Source organism: Pipistrellus kuhlii, unplaced genomic scaffold, assembly GCF_014108245.1.
Source record: "Pipistrellus kuhlii isolate mPipKuh1 unplaced genomic scaffold, mPipKuh1.p scaffold_m20_p_32, whole genome shotgun sequence".
NCBI classification, from domain to species: Eukaryota; Metazoa; Chordata; class Mammalia; order Chiroptera; family Vespertilionidae; genus Pipistrellus; species Pipistrellus kuhlii.
In genome coordinates this window covers 2,898,425-2,917,811 of record NW_023425532.1, presented here as the reverse complement: position 1 = coordinate 2,917,811, position 19,387 = coordinate 2,898,425, and the positions used below count along the sequence as shown (strand labels likewise).

The 19,387-nt window shown below is 46.3% G+C and overlaps 1 protein-coding gene across 16 annotated transcripts in view; it reads left to right on the top strand.

Moving 5' to 3' along the window:
• The first annotated feature begins 12,889 nt into the window (after positions 1–12,889).
• KDM6A (lysine demethylase 6A) overlaps positions 12,890–19,387 on the top strand; it is a 127,332-nt gene continuing 120,834 nt past the window's right edge. For 14 of the 16 annotated variants that reach the window (XM_036460430.2, XM_036460432.2, XM_036460426.2 and 11 more), the window contains exons 1-2: positions 12,915–13,409; positions 13,623–13,686. In XM_036460430.2, coding sequence (XP_036316323.1) covers positions 13,249–13,409; positions 13,623–13,686 — 225 coding nt within the window. In that variant the 5' untranslated portion in view covers positions 12,915–13,248. Of the gene's footprint in view, positions 13,410–13,622; positions 13,687–19,387 lie in introns of all 16 variants that reach the window. The other 2 variants (XM_036460437.2, XM_036460434.1) reach the window with 2 other exon arrangements.

Here is a 19,387-nt window from a genome sequence, read left to right as displayed (position 1 = left end):
CGATTTACATGGTTGTCTATTATTAGGTATGATTATCTATAGTAATAAAAGGGTAATATGCTAATTAGACTGGGAGACCTTCCAGGAGACCTTCTGGATGTTCTTCTGGACAAAGCCATGGTGGCGGGGCTGAGATAGAGGCCGTTAGAGGCTAAGAGGGGAGGGCAATTGTGGGTGATCAGGCCAGGATGGGAACGGCAGTTTTGGGTGATCAGGCTGGTGCGGGGGGGGAGGGGCCTTTGGGGATAAGCAGACCAGCAAGGGGGCCAGTTGGGAGTGAGTAGACCATCAGTGGGGGTCAGTTGGAGGTGATCAGAACAGTGGGGGATAAGTTTGGAGTGAGCAGACCAGTAGGGAGCAGTTGGGGGTGAGCAGGCCAACAGGGGTGGCAGTTGGGGCAAGCACACTGGTATGGGGGGCAGTTGGGGGTGATCAGGCTCGTGGGGAGGAAATTTGGTGGCGAACAGGCCTGCAGCAAAGAGCAGATGGGAGCCAGCAGGCTGGCAAGCAGAGTGGTTAGGGGCAATCAGGCAGGCAGGCAGGCAGGTAGGCAGGTGAGCGGTTAGGAGCCGGCAGTCTCGGATTTCGAGAGGGATGTCTGACTGCCGGTTTAGGCCCAATCCCTATAGGACATCCTTCAAGGGGTCCCAGATTAGAGAGGGTACAGGCTGGGCTGAGGGATAACCCCTGCCCCCCTTGGATGAATTTCGTGCACCAGGCCTCTAAAAAATATATATATATTAAAGATATATATTTATTATATATATTTAATCCACATATATTTATTAAATATATAAATATAAATATATAAATATTTTAATTTATATTTATATAAATATAATACATTTTATATTTACAGAAAACATAAAATAAATATATTTATATTTACATATTATCTCTTTATTAGATAGCACTAGAGGCCTGATGCACAAAGATTCCTACAAGAATGGGCCTTCCTTCCCCTGGCTGCCGGCACTGCCTTCACTTTAGCCTGGAGCTGCCTTTCCACCTTCCCATGCTGCCCAGAGGCCCAGACCACCCCTGGCCACTGGGCATCTGTGTATGGAAATTAACTCTCCACCTTTTTGGGTTAATTTGCATAGTCACTCCTGATTGGCTGGCAGGTGTCATGAAGGTACAGTCCATTTGCATCTTTCTCTTTTATTAGTGTACACTAGAGGCCCAGTGCATGAAACTCATGCATTTGGGGGTTCCCTCAGCCTGACCTGTGCCCTCTCGAAGTCTGGGAGCCCTGGGAGTCTGTCAACTGACAGCTTAGTGGGCCTAAGACATCAGTCAGACATCCTTAGCATTGCCACGGAGACGGGAGAGGCTCCCACCACTGCCACTGTGCTGGTCAGCTGTGAGCCCGGCTTCTGGCTGAGCGGCACTCCCCCTGTGGGAGCACTCCTGAGTTCAGTGTCTGCCCCCTGGTGGTCCATGTGCATCATAGTGACCTGCCATTCCACCATTTGGCCATTTGCATATTAGCCTTTTATTATGTAGAATACACTGTAAAGGAGGCCCCGTAGAACCATAAGAAATGCAAAAAAAAAAATTCACTGTTAACTCATTCTCCAATTGCCCCCACTTAAAATCAAATCGACCCCCCGAGGGCCATGCGCTACACCATGGAAACCACTGGGCTTGACACTTTTTCTCTCTGAGCTTCAATTCTGAATACATGTGCACATACCATGGAATTGTAATGTCTTCTCCGCCTACCTCACTGGGTTGTCATGAGGAGGTTCTGAGCTAATAAATCTAGAAATGTTCCATCCAGTAAGTGATGTCTAAATGGAAGGGAATGTTATTTTAAGCCCACCGGTACCCTCGCAGGAAGCAGGTGCTGACTGGGGGCGGAGGGTATGATTGTTTCCCGGGACTGTAGCTATAGAAGCTTCGCAGAGGGTTCCGCAGGCCTCGCAGGGGCGGGCTCTGGCCAGCAGCCTGTAGCGGTGGTCATCCCTGGAGGCACTGGCAGGGGGCAGGGCATTAGGGGGGCAGCGAGGCCAAAGGGGGAGTAACTGTCAAACCTTCCCGCTTGGTGCCAACTATACTTGGGCGTTTCACAGCTGTATGTGCTCAGGGCGGGGCTCCAATCGCCTGGAGCAGGGCTGGGCCAGGCCGGGGGGGGGGGGGGGGGTGGCAGGTGGGCTCGGAAGGTTAGCCGTGCCCCCGGTGAGCTTCATTGCGCTTCCTCTGCAGAGAAGGTGCTGCTGCTGTCGGGAGCGGGGAGATGGGTCTGACCCTGGGGGCTACTCAGGCCTGCCTCCATCCAGGTCTGAGTTGTAGGGAGGAGAGGTGTGCCCCGCCCCTGCAGAGGGGGCCAGGTGGCGGCAGGCCGAGGGGAGGGCTCCGGGTGGTCTCTGGCGTGCTATTGTGGTGGGCACCCCTGGCAGGTGTGGCAGGGGAAGAGATGGGGACTTGAAGGTGCAGGCTGTGGCTACCCTTGAGGCTGGATCTTCTCCCCATCTGGTCAGCCTCCCCAGAGGGTGTGGGGGTTGGGGTAGGGTGTCTGTGCAAGGGGATTGGAAGAGCTCCCTGTGGCCACTTCCTCTTCCTTCTTTGCAGTCTGGGTTCCTGTCAGGTGCTCTCCTCAGACCCCACCCCTCTGTGGCTCCCAGTAGCCCCCACCCCACTCAGCTCTACCCAGCCTCCTGTTCTCTGTGGCTTCAGCCATCTTGGTTGAAGTTAATTTGCATATTCACTCTGATTGGCTGGGATGTGTGTGGTTGGAGGGCATGGCTTGTGGGTGTAGCAGAATGATGGTAATTTGCATATTATTCTTTTATTAGATAGGATATCCTAATAAAGGAGGAATATACTAATTGACCATCACTTCGTCACAAAGATGGCTGCACCCACAGCTGAGGCCAAGTTCCCAAAAGGAGCCTTAACATGTAATCTGCAGGGACCTGAGACAAGTAATCAGCAGGGACCCTCCTCCACCACCATGGGGCTTGACAGGGGATCTCAGGCCATGCTCCCCACCTGGTGGGGCTTGACCGGGGACCTCAAGGCATGCCCCCCATCTCGGTCTGGGCTGGGGACCTCAGGCCACGCCCCCTGTCCTGGCACAGAGCCAGGGCACCTGAGGCTACGCCTCCTGCCTGGCGGGGCTTGACAAGGGTGGGACTGGCCGGTTCTGAATCTAACCCAATGGGGGAGGGACCTGCCGGTTATGGGTCTCATGAGATTTTGAGGTGCATGTGGGTGGGTGGGGATTTGACTCTGAGTCCTGTGCTGCACCCCAGACTCTGACATGAAATTTGTTGCTTTTTAGTTACAGAATTCTGCACACTTTATCTTTACCTCATACACCATTCTAACCCATGAAAATGTTAACTGGGGTTTTAGATTCATACAGTTTTATTATTATTTTAAAAATCCAGTATCCAATTTGAGTAAAAAACACTGAGATCCAGATTTAGCTTCATAATTAGATATGGTGCAATAATTTAGATGTACTTCTATTTTGACTTCATACTGCTCCCTCCACGACTTTATTCTTAAGTTTGTTTTTTAACTTCATCTCTTGGTTGGGGAAAAGTATTGTAAACAAATTTTTTTCAAAAAGGTGATATATTTATGATCCCATAAATAGCAGAGAGTGTTTTTCTGACATCTTTGCACCTGAAAGACAACTCAGATGTATATTATTCTTTGGGGTCACACATTTTTCTCTCTAAAATTCTAGAAAAGAGAAGTCAGCAGTCTGATGTTTGCTTTTTACCTGAGCAATCTGATTTCATATTTATTGCCTGAACAATTATGGACACTTTCATATTGTAGCTTAAAGCTTCTGCCAGGCTGTATCTAGCTGTAGGGACCCTTTTTTATTGATTTTGCCTACAATATAGTGAGCTTTTCAATCAACAAAAACTATTCCTGAACAGGTAACCAGACAACCTAGGCGCCTCGGTTGTCTGTCACTACCAGAGCCCATTCGTTAGAGACGGGGTGTCCGATAAGAGCGTTGATTCCCATCCTCCTGGCAGTGGGGGGAGCAGCAGGTCACCCACAAAAACCTGCTCTGCAGCCCCCATAGGCCAGCTGCTTTATGGGTAGAAGAACAAAGATTGCATGGGAAAGTAGGAATTACAGGTATGTAACCAGAATTAAACAAGGGGCTTCCTGCCCCTCTCTCTCCTATTTCATGCTCTCTGTGGTCTTCACTCTTTCCTGCGCTTTCTCTAATCAGAACAGAATCATCATGGGTAACAGAGCATGATTAATATTTCTTATATTGGTAGCTGGTCCCTAATATTATATTTTTTGCCCCTAACAAACTGAGGAAATGTCTGTTTTATTTTCTTTTTATTATGTTTCTTTCATTTGCCTTTGTTTTTGTTTTTAGGAACACAAATTATCCGTATGTTGGTTCTTCACTCTTTCTCCACAGCTACCATCTTCTCACTCATTGTTTCCATTTCTGCCTACTTAATGCCATTCAATTTCTTAGCATCAGCTTTGTTCTTGCCACTGAGTTCAATTTTCTGCCAGATAATTTTTCCTCTTTCCTGTCTCCAATGTGTAGCTTAATCATATTTCTATTTTTTCAAACGACTTACTCATTTTCCTTATTCTGTCCATCTCTCTTTTCCTCTCATCCCATTGGATTTGCCTCCTTCATTCCTTCTGTTTTGTTTGTTTTTCACAGAAGTTTTAAGGATGTAAACAGGTTTCTAAAATTTTCTCCTGGATCCTAGTGAAGAGTTCTCATTTCCTCCGATTCTTCTGATTTTTTCTCTTTCCCTAGCTTTGCATTGATTATTCTCCTTACCCTCAAATAAGACAAGGTTTCCGTGGGCTCCATCTGTCTACAGGTGATTGAGTCTGTTACCCTTGAACCCGCCATCTGTCTATGGTAGTGGCAGAATCTTCATCTTGAGTGTGTAGCTGTCTGACTTCACCTTTTGACCCTTTTATATACTAATGTGATACATTACACAATCCAGTTCCCAAACAGACTTCTCTCGGGGATGTTCAAGTTACTGGCCTTTCCTTCAAGTCTTGGGTAGGACCAGCTACGTACTTTGCAGACAAGTTATGTGCAAAATGAGAATCTGGGGCCCCTTGTTTAAAAACTTAAGAATTTCAAGATGGTGAGACCAGAGCATTAAACCAAGTATGAGGTCCTTCTTATCATGGGGCCCTGTGCAAACTGCCAGCTATAATTATGGGAACTGCACTCTTTAAATCTAAGTCTCCCCCCCTTATCCTGCCAATCTCTCTCCTATTTCATGCTCACTTATTTTATCTACTTGCCTAGATAAATAGGACCCAGAGAGGTCTGGGGATATGGAGTGAGGTTGGTGGTAGAGATCTGATGAGCAACTCTTCAGGGATAGAGAAACCATCTCATGTTGGTTTAGGAACCAATCTGAGTTGAGAGACAGATAAATGGTGGGCCTTCAGGGGGTACGGTGTGGACCTTAAATAAGGGGCTCCCTACCTCTTTCAGTCAGTGTTTTTGAGGAAATGAAGCCAAGGTAAACCATGACTGCGATCTTGATCCACCCATTTAGGACCATCTGCCTCATAATTAACATTGGTTTTACCAGATCCAAGCCTTAGGGTAACTGTCATTTTTAATCTTTGAGATTGTGAAATCTTGTCCTCCTCCCCCATCCCCTTATATTTGAGGGGATTTTTTGTGTGAAGTTAGGCAGGACACACTTAGGGTCAAATAGCAATACATCATTTAAAAATATGTATATATTTTTATTGATTTCAGAGAGGAGAGGAGACAGGTAGAAACATCAGTGATGACAGAGAATCACTGATCAGCTGCCTCTTGCAGTCCCCACACTGGGAGTCAAGCCTGAACCATGACCTCCTGGTTGATAAGTCAATGCTCAACCACTGACCCACACTGGCCAGGCACAATATATCATTTTGAACTGTAAACCCCCATGGAACCAATTAGTAGGTCAAAGTTTGGTAAATTTTTTTCTGTAAAAGTCCAGATACTAAATATTTTAGATTTTGCAGGCCAAGAGGCAAAAGCAGATATTATGTAGGTATTTGTATAACAAGAGAGAGAAAAAACTCCATGAATATCTTATTGATTAAGTTAAAAATCTAATAGCAATAATTGAGTACAACTTTAGGTAATACAGGTCTACTAATGAGAAGAATGGGGTTCTTTGTTTTTGGAATACATTTTGCTTAATTAGGGTTCAAAATTAGAATTCCCTATCATCAGATTAGCTTGCAAATGTTCATCTGTTAGTACTGATCTGTAATGGGATTTAATGTATTTCATTTTTGAAAATGTCTTTCCATACAGAGAAGCATTGCCAAACACCGACATCAATGTGCATATGATTTTATCGATAATTGAGCATATTTGTTGTGTGGAAGGCATTTACAGAATTCTATTAGATTCTTCTCTTGGTATTTGCCTTTTAGTATGTCATTACATTGCAGATTAATCACCTTCAATTGACAGGTAGAAACTCCTCAATTGCACAGTTAAATAAATTTTGAAATATGAAAATTTCCCTTGCACTTGCATGGCGGTCTAAAAAAATGCTGCCTGGGACTGCAGTATGAGCTGGAAAAATATATCTGCTGCGAATTTGTATATGAATGGAAAATTCTCTTATTTTAACTTTTGAGAGCAGGGGAGGGTATAAAGAGGGCTGAGATTACTTGTAATTAAAGCAGCGTTAGTTGTCATTAAAATGACTTCACTACTGTGTAAATTCCGTGTGTAAGTGTTGTTTTACCTTGTTAATGGTGTAATTCATTAAACAAGTTTCCAGCCAAGCCAATTTCCAAAGCCATTCACAGTTTGATAACAGTGATTGAACGCTGTTCTTCTTATTCAAATTTTCCAATTTTGGTCTGGCGCTCAAAAGAATCACAGCGGAACTGTGCCTCTGCTGCAGACCTTGAACTACTACAGATGTGGATCTGCTGTGGCGTGGTACGTCAGTATAGCCAGCTTCTACTTTTTTAAAAATATATATATTTTATTGATTTTTTACAGAGAGAAAGAGAGAGGGATAGAGAGTTAGAAACACTGATGACAGAGAAACATCAACCAGCTGCCTCCTGCACACCCCCCACTGGGGATGTGCCCGCAACCAAGGTACATGCCCTTGACCGGAATCGAACCCGGGACCCCCCAGTCCGCAGGCCGAAGCTCTATTCACTGAGCCAAACCAGTCTCGGCCAAATTGGGGTTTTTTCACCTTCTTTGAAAATATTTTCCCCTGTAGTGTTCCATGCAGACGATTCACATAAGCTAATGCTTCAGTCCCTCCAAACAAGGCGTTTACTCCTTAAATAAACAATTTACTATGAGTATTCTGTTAACTCCTGGAGAGCCAAGGAAGACCATTGAGTTAATTGCTTTGTTTAATGGACTCTTGATGTTGCTCCCCACTCTTCAAATACTGTTCTGGCTGAAAGGCTAACAGTCTTTATTTCTCTGGACACACTGCTGTATTCCAACACAATTTAATGAAATAGCTCTCCCTGTTAGGCTAAGAAATGGGCTGCTCAGAACATTACTGTGCAGCCTCACGTTCATTTTTTATACTTGTGAAGAAATTCTGCGGTGATGAAATATTCTGCTCTAAATTCTCTAATTGTTCTCACTGTTGCTTTCCCGTCAGCTGGGAATAGCGTGATGAGTGTAGTCTGATAATGTTGACATAGATTGTATTCTTTTAGCGAAACTCTGGTGTTATTGCATAATAAATGTTTTGCTATCAAAATTGATAAAACAATCCCCACTCCGCGGTGCTGTAAAAGCGTGACATTTGAAGTCCATTTCCCCTCTCTCTTTTTTTCTGTTTTGACATAATAGGGATGTACTTGTAATTAAAAAAATGTCATGGTGTTATATGCATGGGGCTTGAAACACTGCCAAGTTATAAGAGCATCGCGGTGCTTTGCAGGGCACTCAGCAGCCATGAGCGCGTCAAATACATCCTCTGTTGCAACCATTCAACTGTGTTGTTTGGTGAAAGCAGCCGTAGATAATACACAAATGAAGGAGCATGACTGTATGCTAATGTAACTTTACTTATGGGCACCAAAACTGGAATTTCAGGTGATTTTAATGTGTGATGAAATGGTTGTACAAATACCAGTGGCAGGCTGGATCCAGGTGTCTTCAAACTACGGCCCGCGGGCCACATGCGGCCCGCAGAGGAGTCTGATCCGGCCCGCCAGGTTTTTTGGGCAGTGAGCGCAGCCGAGGTGTTACAGTAGGAATTAGTAGTTCATATAGTCCGGCCCTCCAGCTCTCTGAGGGACCGTGATCTGGCCCCCACTTTAAAAAGTTTGAGGACCCCTAGAAGTCTAGCCAATCCCTGGTCTAGCAAAAGGGCTAGATCAGTCAGCTAGGCGATAGTTACTGAGCTTGGTGCCAGCTGCTGACCCCAGGTGAAAGGAAGTTTTCTGTGTAAAGCAGCAGCACTAACATCATAGCAACCCTGCAGTTATTTCCCTGCCTAAAATCAGTATGGCCATTGATCTGCCTCTTCCTATGCTCTTCGTGGTACTGCCTAATTTTCCCACTTCAACCCCCAATCCCTCCCTTTTGGTCACAGCTATACTCAACTTCTTGAATCTACCAGAACTCTCTATTCGTAGGCTTCTGAGCTTTTGCAGATGTGTTACTTGCCTCTGCCTAGAACCGGCCCCCCCCCATCCCCCATTCAGCCTCCAGTTCCTACCAATTCATCCTCTGTTCTTTAGGAGTTCTATCTGATTGCTCTATTCTCGATTCCAATAATTACAGGCTGTTGTTGTTCCGTGTGATTAAGCCCCTGTTAAAGATGCCTCTTTTGCCCGACCAGCGTGGCTCAGGGGTTGAGCATTGACCTATGAATCAGGAAGTCACAGTTGGATTCCCAGACAAGGCACATACCCAGGTTGCAGGCTTGGTCACCAGGGTGGGGCAGGCAGGAGGCAGCCAACCAATGAGTCTCTCTCATTATTGATGTTTCCATCTCTTCTCCCGTCCTCTCTGAAAAAAAGAAAAAAAAAAAAAAAAGAAAGAAAGAAAAAGATGTCTCTTTTTGGGCCCTTTCCTTCTGTAACCCTGATAACACAAGTGTTATAACTTTTGTTATAGTCCCACAGATCCCCGAGGTTCTGCTCATTATTTCCTATTCAGATTGGGCAATTTCTATTGCTCCATCTGCAAGTTCACTGATTCTTTCCTCTGTTCCTTCTATTCTGATGTTGAGCCCATACATTGAGTTTTTAATTTTGGTTATTGTGCTAGTATTTTTTAGTTCTAAAATTTCCGCTTGGTTCTTCTTTGTATGTGGATTATTTTTTGAAACTTCCTATTTCTCTGCTGAGACTTTCTAGGTTTTCATTAGTTTCAAATGGGTTTATAATTGCTCGTGGGAGCACTTTTATAATGACTGCTTTAAATTATCCTTGTCAGGTAATTTGAACATCTGATTCATCTTAGTGTTTGCATCTGTTGTCTTTTCTCATTCAATTTGAGATTATTCTGATTCTTGGTAGGAGTGCTTTTTTAATGGAGATCTGGACATTTTAGGGATTATGTTATGAGACTCTAGATCTTACCTAAGTCTTGAGTTCCAGCCCTTTCTGACATCACTGATGGGGGAAGGGAAGCATTGCTTTGTTACTACTAGGTAGAAGTCCAGGTTCCCCACCCATCCTCACTAACTGTGGTGGAGGGGGAGGGTCTCCTTGTCACTGCTGGGTGTGGCTGGGGTTAGGCCTCCATGGATACCACCTTGGCTGGGGGGTGTAGGAGCGCCTCCTTACTGCTCCCCACATTGTCTCCACATCAAGTGGTGGTCTTGTTATAGCTGGGCAGCAATGAATGTCCCGACTCTCCACTCGGCCTCCTCTGACACCAACTCAGCAAGAAGGGGGAGTAATGGCCCATTACTGGTGGAGGCAGAAGTCCAGGCTCCCCAGTATGGTGGTGGTTTGGTGGGGATTTGAAGAGCCTCATTACTTGTAGCCTGGTGAGGGCTCCAGGTGGTTGTGGGTGGCTTGGCCTCTTCCTAAGTCCCAAAACTGTTTGGACAGCTGAAGTTTTTGTAATAATGGAAAATTTGTATTTGGCTGTCTCCCCACTAACCCTTACCCTGTATTTATTTTAGCATCATTGTGTTTGGACATCAGTTGGACAATCTTGAAGACACTGGTAATTATGGGAAGAGCTAGTCCACTTTTTAAAACTTATTTTTGTTCCTAACATAAAAGGGTAAGTGTTAGGGTGACCGATTCAATTATTTGATCAGACCTAACAATAGGTATAGTTCTATTTATAAGACTAGATAAATCATGACTCTATTATGTGACTTTTATTATCTGTATAGGTTTATGTGGCACTAACATTATAAATGAACTACATATTCCTACATGCTTCAGATTAAGTATTTAGTTGTTTAAAAGGAAGTTAGATTTATTTTCCAGTATTTGAATGGGCTGCTTCTCTGATACTGATGGTACTTACATATTAACAGAATAGTGTTACAAATTATGTATTGATACTAATTAGTCCATGCACTAATTACTCCATACCACTCAGCATGATACAAATTTTATATAATTTCAAAATATTGATTTATCAGTGCATTTACTAATCTTATCAACTTGGTACATTCAAATGGCTCTCCCCAGTTCCTAGTGCATTAAGTTAGAATTATGAAACAAGAATCAGTACTAGGTGATAAAAGGTTTAATTTTATAATAATGTAAACTGTTGGGTCTTATGCTCCCCACCAAAAAAAAAAGTAGATTAGGACTGCCTAAGTGTTGATCTCATTCAGCAGTTGGGAGAAAAAGAAGTAATTGGTAGAGTGGTGATTGATACATTTATAAGTCAGAATGTTGAAAACTGAGATTTTAAAAACTCAAACCTTCCTCTTTTCTTGAGGTCTTTGAATGCGTTATATGTCTGGCACTTTACTTACCTTATAGCATTCAATCTTCAAAAGTGTGCTGTCAAGTGGGTACATTTTCTTTTTAAATTTCCCAAGGTCACACAGCCTGTGCAGAGTTAAGGATTTGATCCAGGTCTGCGAGTCCAACCCACTTACTGCATACGCTCAGTGACATTTTCCTGCTGTTACCTAGTAATGCCTGTGTGCCGAGAAAGGTTTAGAGGGGTTGGGAGGGGGTAGCTTTATAACCTTTAAAAGGGCCTTACTTGAGGACCATCAACTCCAGGAAGATGGCCAGATAATGGCAGAATTTGTATCTCTGGTGGTGCAAGTCTGTGTGTGTGTGTGTGTGGTGAGGGGAGGGAGTGCTGTTAAAATTTCCCCGGCTTTGAAGGTCATTATTTGTGACAAATTAACAATGCATGTGTTAATTTAGCTGGGGAAGATACTCAGCCCTCTATACTCATTCAAATAAGATGGAATACCAGGAAGAATGGAAGGGGTGTTTCAGAGAAAGTAATTAAACATGAAATATAATCCACATAAAACTACAGTTTGTTAGTCTAGTTACTAGTCACCGGGGAACAATTTAAAACTGTGTCCGAGTGCAAAAATCAGTTGGGACTCCATAGGTGCTCACTGAATACTGCTATGATAACTGAGTCAGCATTGAATTGTCTTCCTTTTATTTTGAAATCTAAGTTAGAGATATACTGTGAATGGGTTATATTACTGAAATTTCTGAGTCCGTGTTAATAAATTCATATCCACTAATTAATATTCTCCTTTCCCCGAAGACAAGAGGTGTGCCCGGTTACAGATCTATTATAGAAGACATATCTTATTAAATTGCAAAGAGAAATGGATGGAAGGCATGTTTGCTTTTTCTCCTGCTTTTTCTCACTGTGGATTGAAAGCCAGACTAGTAGTGGATTTTCATCTGTATGGGAGACACGGTCGGAACAAGAAAGTGGTACTGCTGTCTGAGGCATGTTGGGGTGATAGCAAAGGCTTTTCTCGGGTGCAAACTCTGATGAGGATCTTAATTCTGCTTTCCCTCAGGCCCGTCCACAAGTAGCCCCAACTCTTCCCTGCAGGCCCCACCGAGATCGCGGCAACAGAAATCAACATCCTGGAGGTCCCGCCGAACAAGTTTTGGTTATTGCTTTTTCTTACAATAGTGGAACGAAACACAGACCAAACGCAGGTAGCAGGAGAATCGGGCCCCCAAGTGCCGCCAACAGCCCTTCGGCGGTGGGGGGACCGTGGTCTGGTGGGGGACCCTCCATTCCCTCCGGCCGGGGGTCAGGGGGCCCCCCGAGGGTAGCGGGGCCGAGAGCGTGGGCCTGGCCCAGGGCGGCCCCCGAGCCGCGGGCAGGAGGCCATGATTTGCAGCGGGGCCGGAGTGGATGCCTTCTGCGGGGGGCGAAGGTCAGGGGCCGCGCTCCGAGACCCTTACCAGACCCTGCGGGACCCGGGACTCACGGCGCGCGGGGCTGCTGGAGCCGCGGGCTGGGCCCGTCTCCGAGCTCCCGGGCAAAGGCGATCCGAGGCGTCCCGGCTCCACGCTCGCGCCCTCCGCGGGCGGTGCCGGACTCGCCCTTCCCCGCCGCTTCCCCCTCCGCGCCCCCCAGATCCCCTCCGGAGACCGCCGCCGCTCCCGAGGTGACACGGCCCAGACCCTCCATTCTCTGCCCCAGCGTATTTAACGGGCGCAACCTAACCGGCTCCCTCTGGCGGCCAGCCCTTCCCCCTGACGGACGGGCCAAGCGGCCAATCAGAAGCCGGCGCAGCCGTGCGTCCCCCTCCCCGTCGACGGCGGCCTCGGAGGGCGGGGCTCGAGCCGCTAGCAAGTTGCGTGGCGCCGCGGCTGACGTGAGTCAACAAAGGTCACGTGGGGCGAGCGGGCGCACGCGATTGGCGGAGCCGGCCGGGCCGGGCGGGGGGGTCACGGCGGCGGCGTGGGGTTCGCTGTGTGACACAATTACAACAACTTTGTGCTGGTGCCGGGGAAGTTTGTGTCTCCGCCGGATCGCTCCCGCGCCCTCAGCCCCGCGCGCTCCGGCCGCTCCCGCCGTCCTCGCCCGTGGCCGCCCCTCGCCCGCCCCCGCGATGTGACCCCACAGCCGAGCCGCCGCTGCTGCCGCCGACCCGGGGGCTCCGCAGCCCCTGCCGCCGCCTTCGCCGCCGCCGCGTTGGGATTGCTCGTCGCCGCCGGCCGCGGCGGAGCAGGAGGAGGCGGCGATAAAGTTGGTGCGCCGGTCCCGCGCGGAGATTGGGGGCGTCGTCGCGGGCCCCGGCCCGGGGGGTGTCGGCGCTGGAGTTGGGAAGCCGCCGCGTTTCCATGAAATCCTGCGGAGTGTCGCTCGCTACCGCCGCCGCCGCCGCCGCGGCTTTCGGTGATGAGGAAAAGAAAATGGCGGCGGGAAAAGCGAGCGGCGAGAGCGAGGAGGCGTCCCCCAGCCTGACAGCCGAGGAGAGGGAGGCGCTCGGCGGGCTGGACAGGTACGGGCCGCGGGCGGCCGCCCGGTCGGCCCCGGACGGGCCGGCGCGGCTCTCGGGGCGGCCGGAGCGCGGCTCGCCTCTGGCGGCGGCGGCGGGGCGGGCGCCGGGCCGGGCGCTCTCCGGGCGGTGGCCGCCGGCGGGGCCTCGGGCTCGGGCCGGGCGGGCCGGTGGCTCTCCCGGAGCTCTGACCGAGCGCGTGTGTGTCTCCCACAGCCGCCTGTTCGGGTTCGTGAGGCTGCATGAAGATGGCGCCAGGACGAAGGCCCTGCTGGGCAAGGTAAGCAGCCGCGGCCGGAGCGCGGACCCGCTGTCGGGGGCCGGCGCCCCGCTCCCCGCTCCCCCGCTCGCCCCGGGCCCGGCGCTCATTGTGCTGCGGGCGAGGGCCGAGGGGCTTCCGGGCCGCTGTTTCCTGCCTCCGCTCGCCGGCTCCCTCGCCGGTTCCCTCGCCGGCGGGATCGCCCTCCGCTCGGAGCCGGAGGAGCGGCGATCGGAGCGCTCTGGGGCCGAGCTGCAGCGGGTCGGCGGAGCTGCGGCTCCCCTAGCTTTCGGGGGACTCCCACCGACGGCCCCCGAGGGCCCCGTTGGGGTGCAGGGATGGTGAATGCGTGCACATCGCCCCCCGATCTCCCGCTCGCTCGCCTCGCCGGCGCTGACTGCGGGCTGTGCGGGGTGTCCGCCGGCAGGAGGGGACCCGGGCTGGCCCGCCGCCCCGCTTCCCGGAGGGGGAAGTTGCACGCAGCTCGGGGCGGCGAGGAGTTCGCACGGGGCCGGTGACATGCCTCCCGCTCGCTCCGGCTTCCACCTGAAGTTAGGTGACTTGTTTACTTTTTGGCCCTTTCTGCTCTCGAAACCCTGCAGTGACCCCCGAGCGTGTTTTCTCCCCGGACCCCGGTTTCCTGTGTGCCTGACGGGGGAGATCGGGGGGAGAGGGGGAGACCGGGCTGCAGTCTCTGTTTATTTGTGTGCAAAGTTGTTGGCCCTGTCATTTAGTTAAGTAATGGCTGCTCTATCGGCCCAAGATGGCGGGACAGGGTGGGAGGAGAAAGTGAAGGGGGGGTGTTAGGGGAGGGAGGCGAGGTAAACATGGAAATAAATAGTAGCGATGCACAGGCCTCTCGGGGAGCGGGGAGCCCGGTGGTACCCCGCACAGACGATCCCAGGCGGCTTGCATGTAGAATTCATGTACCTTTCTCCAGCCTGGGAGCGACATTCACACGCCTGGGACCCGCTGATCAACCTGTGGCACCTCCAGCTCACCCTCCGGGAGCCCCTGAACAAAGGCCAGAGTCCCCATCCGCCCGCACCCGTTGTGTCTCCCGAGCCAAAGCCGCTGGACACGATATTCCTGCGCTTTCTCCTCCGTCGGGGCCGGGAAACTTGGGAGCGGGTGAGACAGGGGTTGCTATGAGACATTTCTCTCGCTCCCCTGCGCTCCGCCGCTCTGCACTTGACACTCAGCTTCATTGTTGCAATTGCCGAGAGAAAGTTTGCAGTGACTCAAGCCCAGCGTTTGATTCCGGAGGGTTCTTTAAAAATGTTACTTAGTTGCCCCGGGTTTTTGTCTGTAGTCTGGTGTAAGAAGGCCACTGATTCCTTTTATCTGTAATTGTGCTTTTGCTTTTTGTTTCAAAGTAACTACATATAAGGGGTTTCAGGCACAGTGACCAGAAAGCTTCAATAGAAATAATCCTTTTCGGTAAGTCCCGTTCCTTTGACCCATACAGATAACTTGAATTAACCCGTGTAGGTATTAATTTGCTTCATTATCGCCGGAAAAAGGAATACCGCCTAGCTCCGAGATGATTTTAAGCGTCAGCGATTTAAGCCTTGAAACATTTTTTTTCAATCTATTTAAAATGTTTTATTTAAAATACATGGCTAACTGTCGAAGTTGTCATTCCAAAAGATTAAACAGAGTAATTCAAATGGAAGGAGCATTGTTTTAGTTTGAAGTGAATAATGCCGATCTAATAGAGGGTTGCAATCATGATTTGCAAAGGTAATTCATTTGGAAAAGTTTAGCCCAATCGGTTGCTTTTCGTTACGGTGATGAAGAAATAAATGGGTCTGATGTTTTATGTGGCCGATGTGTAAAATGCTAGTTGAAGATTTCGCGTCTCGGAATGCTCACGTTTAGATGGGTGGTGCGTAACATTGGATTTCAGATTGTAATATTGAACCTGGAGGTTATTATGCACTATTGCATTTAAGTTTTAAAGAACTGAACATTTTCTAATATTTTTTGCGAATGTGTGAGTTACTTTCTTGGTGTTCGAATACAGCGACATGTTAAAAATGAAAAACTTGCAAAGCTTCATTATTTTTGGGGGAAGAATGAAGGCTCCCTAAAATACTGGGTGATTTGATGAACTACTAAGTACCGTGTTTCCCCGAAAATAAGACATCCTCCGAAAATAAGACCTAGCGCATGGAAAGATAAGACATCCCCTGAAAATAAGACCTAGCACAACTTTGGGAGAAAAAATTAATATAAGACTGTCTTATTTTTGGGGAAATGGTATTTTGTTGAGCTAAAGAAAGAAAAATATTAGTTCAGACTCGGTGCTTGTGAGGTCCTACTATTTTGGTAAAGATTCATTAGCCTTAGTATTAAAATAAAGCATTCTAGAGTCTGCTTGCAGCTTCATGCAGTTCTTGGTTGCATCTTTGTGAGCTTGAACACACCAGTGAAATGTGTAATGCAAAGCTTGACATTATATAACCTTTGCAGCATGTGTTTGAGTTGGATTCTGAATAGACTGAATGAGCTGGAGTCCTATAGGAAGTGGTGAATTATTTAGTTTCGTCCATCTTTTGAACAGTCCCGAGAAACAGTGTTTTTGTTTTGTTTTGTTTTGTTTTTGTGGCATGTTGAACTGTGTTGGCTTCAGAATTTTTATTCTCTGGAAGTATGAAAAACAAGAGCTGGCTTTTCTTTGTCAGGATAGGTTCAGGCTACTTAGCCGAGGTCAAATAATGGAATTGAATAACTCCCACAATTCTCTTTTTAGCTAGGATTTTTGTCATTACCTCCCTCCCCAGACAAATTTAGTCTGCACCTTGTATAACTGTTTTTTTCTTTCTGACAGAATCTTAGCTATTACTACTGGTTTTAAAAAATTATTTCTATGTATATTATTGGATCATCTTTCAAGTTTTTAAATTCTAATTTGTAGGTTTAAAAAAAAGATAATGCTTGACTTAAAAGCTTTGGAAAGTTTAAAACCTTTAATAAGTGTTTCTTTATTGCCCCTGAATTTGTGGATTTCTTTTCTAGGTGTGAGGATACTTTATCTAAACTGCTGATTTTTCTTAGTCTCTGAATATTTTGCAAAATTCATTTATATTAGAGTCATTGTAAGAATTTTTGTTTTTACATTTGCCATTTTATATATACTGTTTAAGGTTTTGGGTTAAAAGATAAGTTATTAATAGAGCATATTATTTTTTGTATATTTCAAAAAAATTTTTTAAAAAGATTATAAACAGTGAGTGGTTACTTAACAGAGTTTTTGAAATACAACATGATTCTGACCACTTTGCTCTTGAAACTAATGCTGATCATTAGTCTTTTGGTAATATAATAATTCAAAATTCAAATTCTTTTTTACATGACAGTGGAGTTACTCCAAAGTATTTAAGAATGGAAACATTTAACAAATTAACCATGATTATTTTTTAAGTATTATTTGAAAACTGGGTTAATCTTGTTTTCAGTTAGATAAGGGTTTGAGTTAAAGTATAATATCAAGTAATACATAGCATAAATATAGTAAGAGAATAAATATGGTAATATTATAGAGCATATTTATGGTAATAATATGCTAAATGCCTGGGGAATATTTTTAAATGCCATTATGGCTTTTTTTTTTTTTTTTACTATAATTTAAAAAATTTTTAAATTTATTTTTCACTTACATTTGACAACACAATATTGTATTAGTTTCAGGTGTACAACATAGTGATTAGACATTTAAAAATCATATGAAGTGAGCATTTTGATAAGTCTATTACTCATCTGTCACCATATATAGTTATTAAATACTATTAACTCTATTCTTTATGCTGTAATTTACATCTCCGTGACTCTTTTTGTAACTGGCAATTTTTATTTCTTAATCCTTCACGGTTTTCACAGATCAGGGCTAGGGAATCTTATATGTGCCAGGGAACTATTGCTAAAATACATAGTTGGTCAGCCCTGGCTGGTTTGGCTCACTGGATAGAGTGTTGGCCTGTGGATTGAAGGGTCCCGAGTTCTATTCCAGTCAGGGGCATGTACTTTGGTTGAGGGCACATCTCCAGTAGGGGGTGTGTAGGAGGCAGCTGATCTATGTCTCTGACTCTATCCCTTTCCCTTCCTCTCTTTAAAAAATTAATTAAAAATATATTTTATAAATAAAATAAAATACATAGTTCATTTTGAAGTTATTTTTATATTTGCATGTAAATGATATGGGGAAATTATTAGGTCAGTTCTAGAGGTGGCTTTTAAAAATTATAATATTTGGATTATTGATGTTTAAAATTATTCTTTATTATGTGTGTTTTTCTGATTACTGGGATTTAAAGAGATATATTTATTTCCAGTGCTAAAGAAAGTTAGTGTTTGAGTTACGAAAGTAACCACAGAATGTTATGCTTTGTGTTTGAAAGCTAGGTCTTTAATTTGATAAGTTTAAAAAAGTATTTTCTAGTTTGGAAAGTTGTCTTCTAAGCAGTTATAATCATTGTTGTTTACCTGGACAGAGTCTCATGCAGTTAGTACACATTTGCTAAAATTTTGATATATCCCTGGTAATAAAAGATTACAGAAAATGTTTGCATATCTGAGCACACAAATTAGAGCTGCAGGAACGAATCCTATCTAATAAAAGAGTAATATGCAGATTGACCATCACTCCAACACACAATATGGCTGCCCCCATGTGGTCAAAGATCCTGCCCCTATGTGGACACAAGATGGCCACCACAAGATGGCCAGCAGGGGAGGGCAGTTAGAGGCGATCAACCCTGCAGGGGAGGACAGTTAGGAGTGACCAGGTCGGTAGAGGAGAGAAGTTGGGGGCAAACATGCTGGCAGGGGAGCAGTTATACATCAATTAAGCTGGCATGGGAGTGGTTAGGGGGTTATCAGGCTGGCAGGCAGAAGCGGTTAGGGGCAATCAGGAAGGCAGGCAGGCGAGCAGTTGGGAGCCAGCAGTTCTGGATTGTGAGAGGGATGTCGGATTGGAGAGGGTGCAGGCTGGGCTGAGGGACCCCCCCGCCTCTAGTCTATATATAAAAGCCTAAGTGACTGGTCAGTCAGCCGGTAGGGGTAGGTATGATCTGCAATGACCACCAGGGGGCAGATGCTCAACGCAGGAGATGCTGAGCAACAGCAACTTTGCAGAGTGCCCTCTCCCACTCTAGGACCCTTTGGGGGATGTCAGTGTAATAATATGAGAGAGCAGGGGGATGTTGGAGAGTTGGTTTCGTCCCAATCCCTGCAGGCCAGGCCGAGGGACCCCACCTGCTGGAGGAACTCCACTCACTCCACAGACAGCCCCGGCAGGGGAGGGACCAGGGAGGTTGGCTCCAGGGTGTGTCCGGCCCCTCCCACCCAGTCCCACCCCTCCCTCCACCTTCTAATTAATTTACTTTCAATGTGTATGAATCTGTGCACCGGGCCTCTAGTATAAACACACACACACACACACACACACACACACACACACACACACAGATACTTTTTGAAGTTCTGGCTTTCTTTTTCTCTGGGTAGTTCTTTCTGTAGAATTAATTACAAATTGAAATGATTAGGGAACATTTGACTGTCACCTCTAGATATTTTAAGTTGTTCAGAAAAACTGCCTGATAGATGAGTTTTTGTGACTTAGGTGGTTAAGTGGAGTGACTCTAAACCAATATGAAAGTTGAGTGCTTGGCTAGCTACAGAATAAAAAAAAATTTTTTTTTTACTTGATTACATAACATTT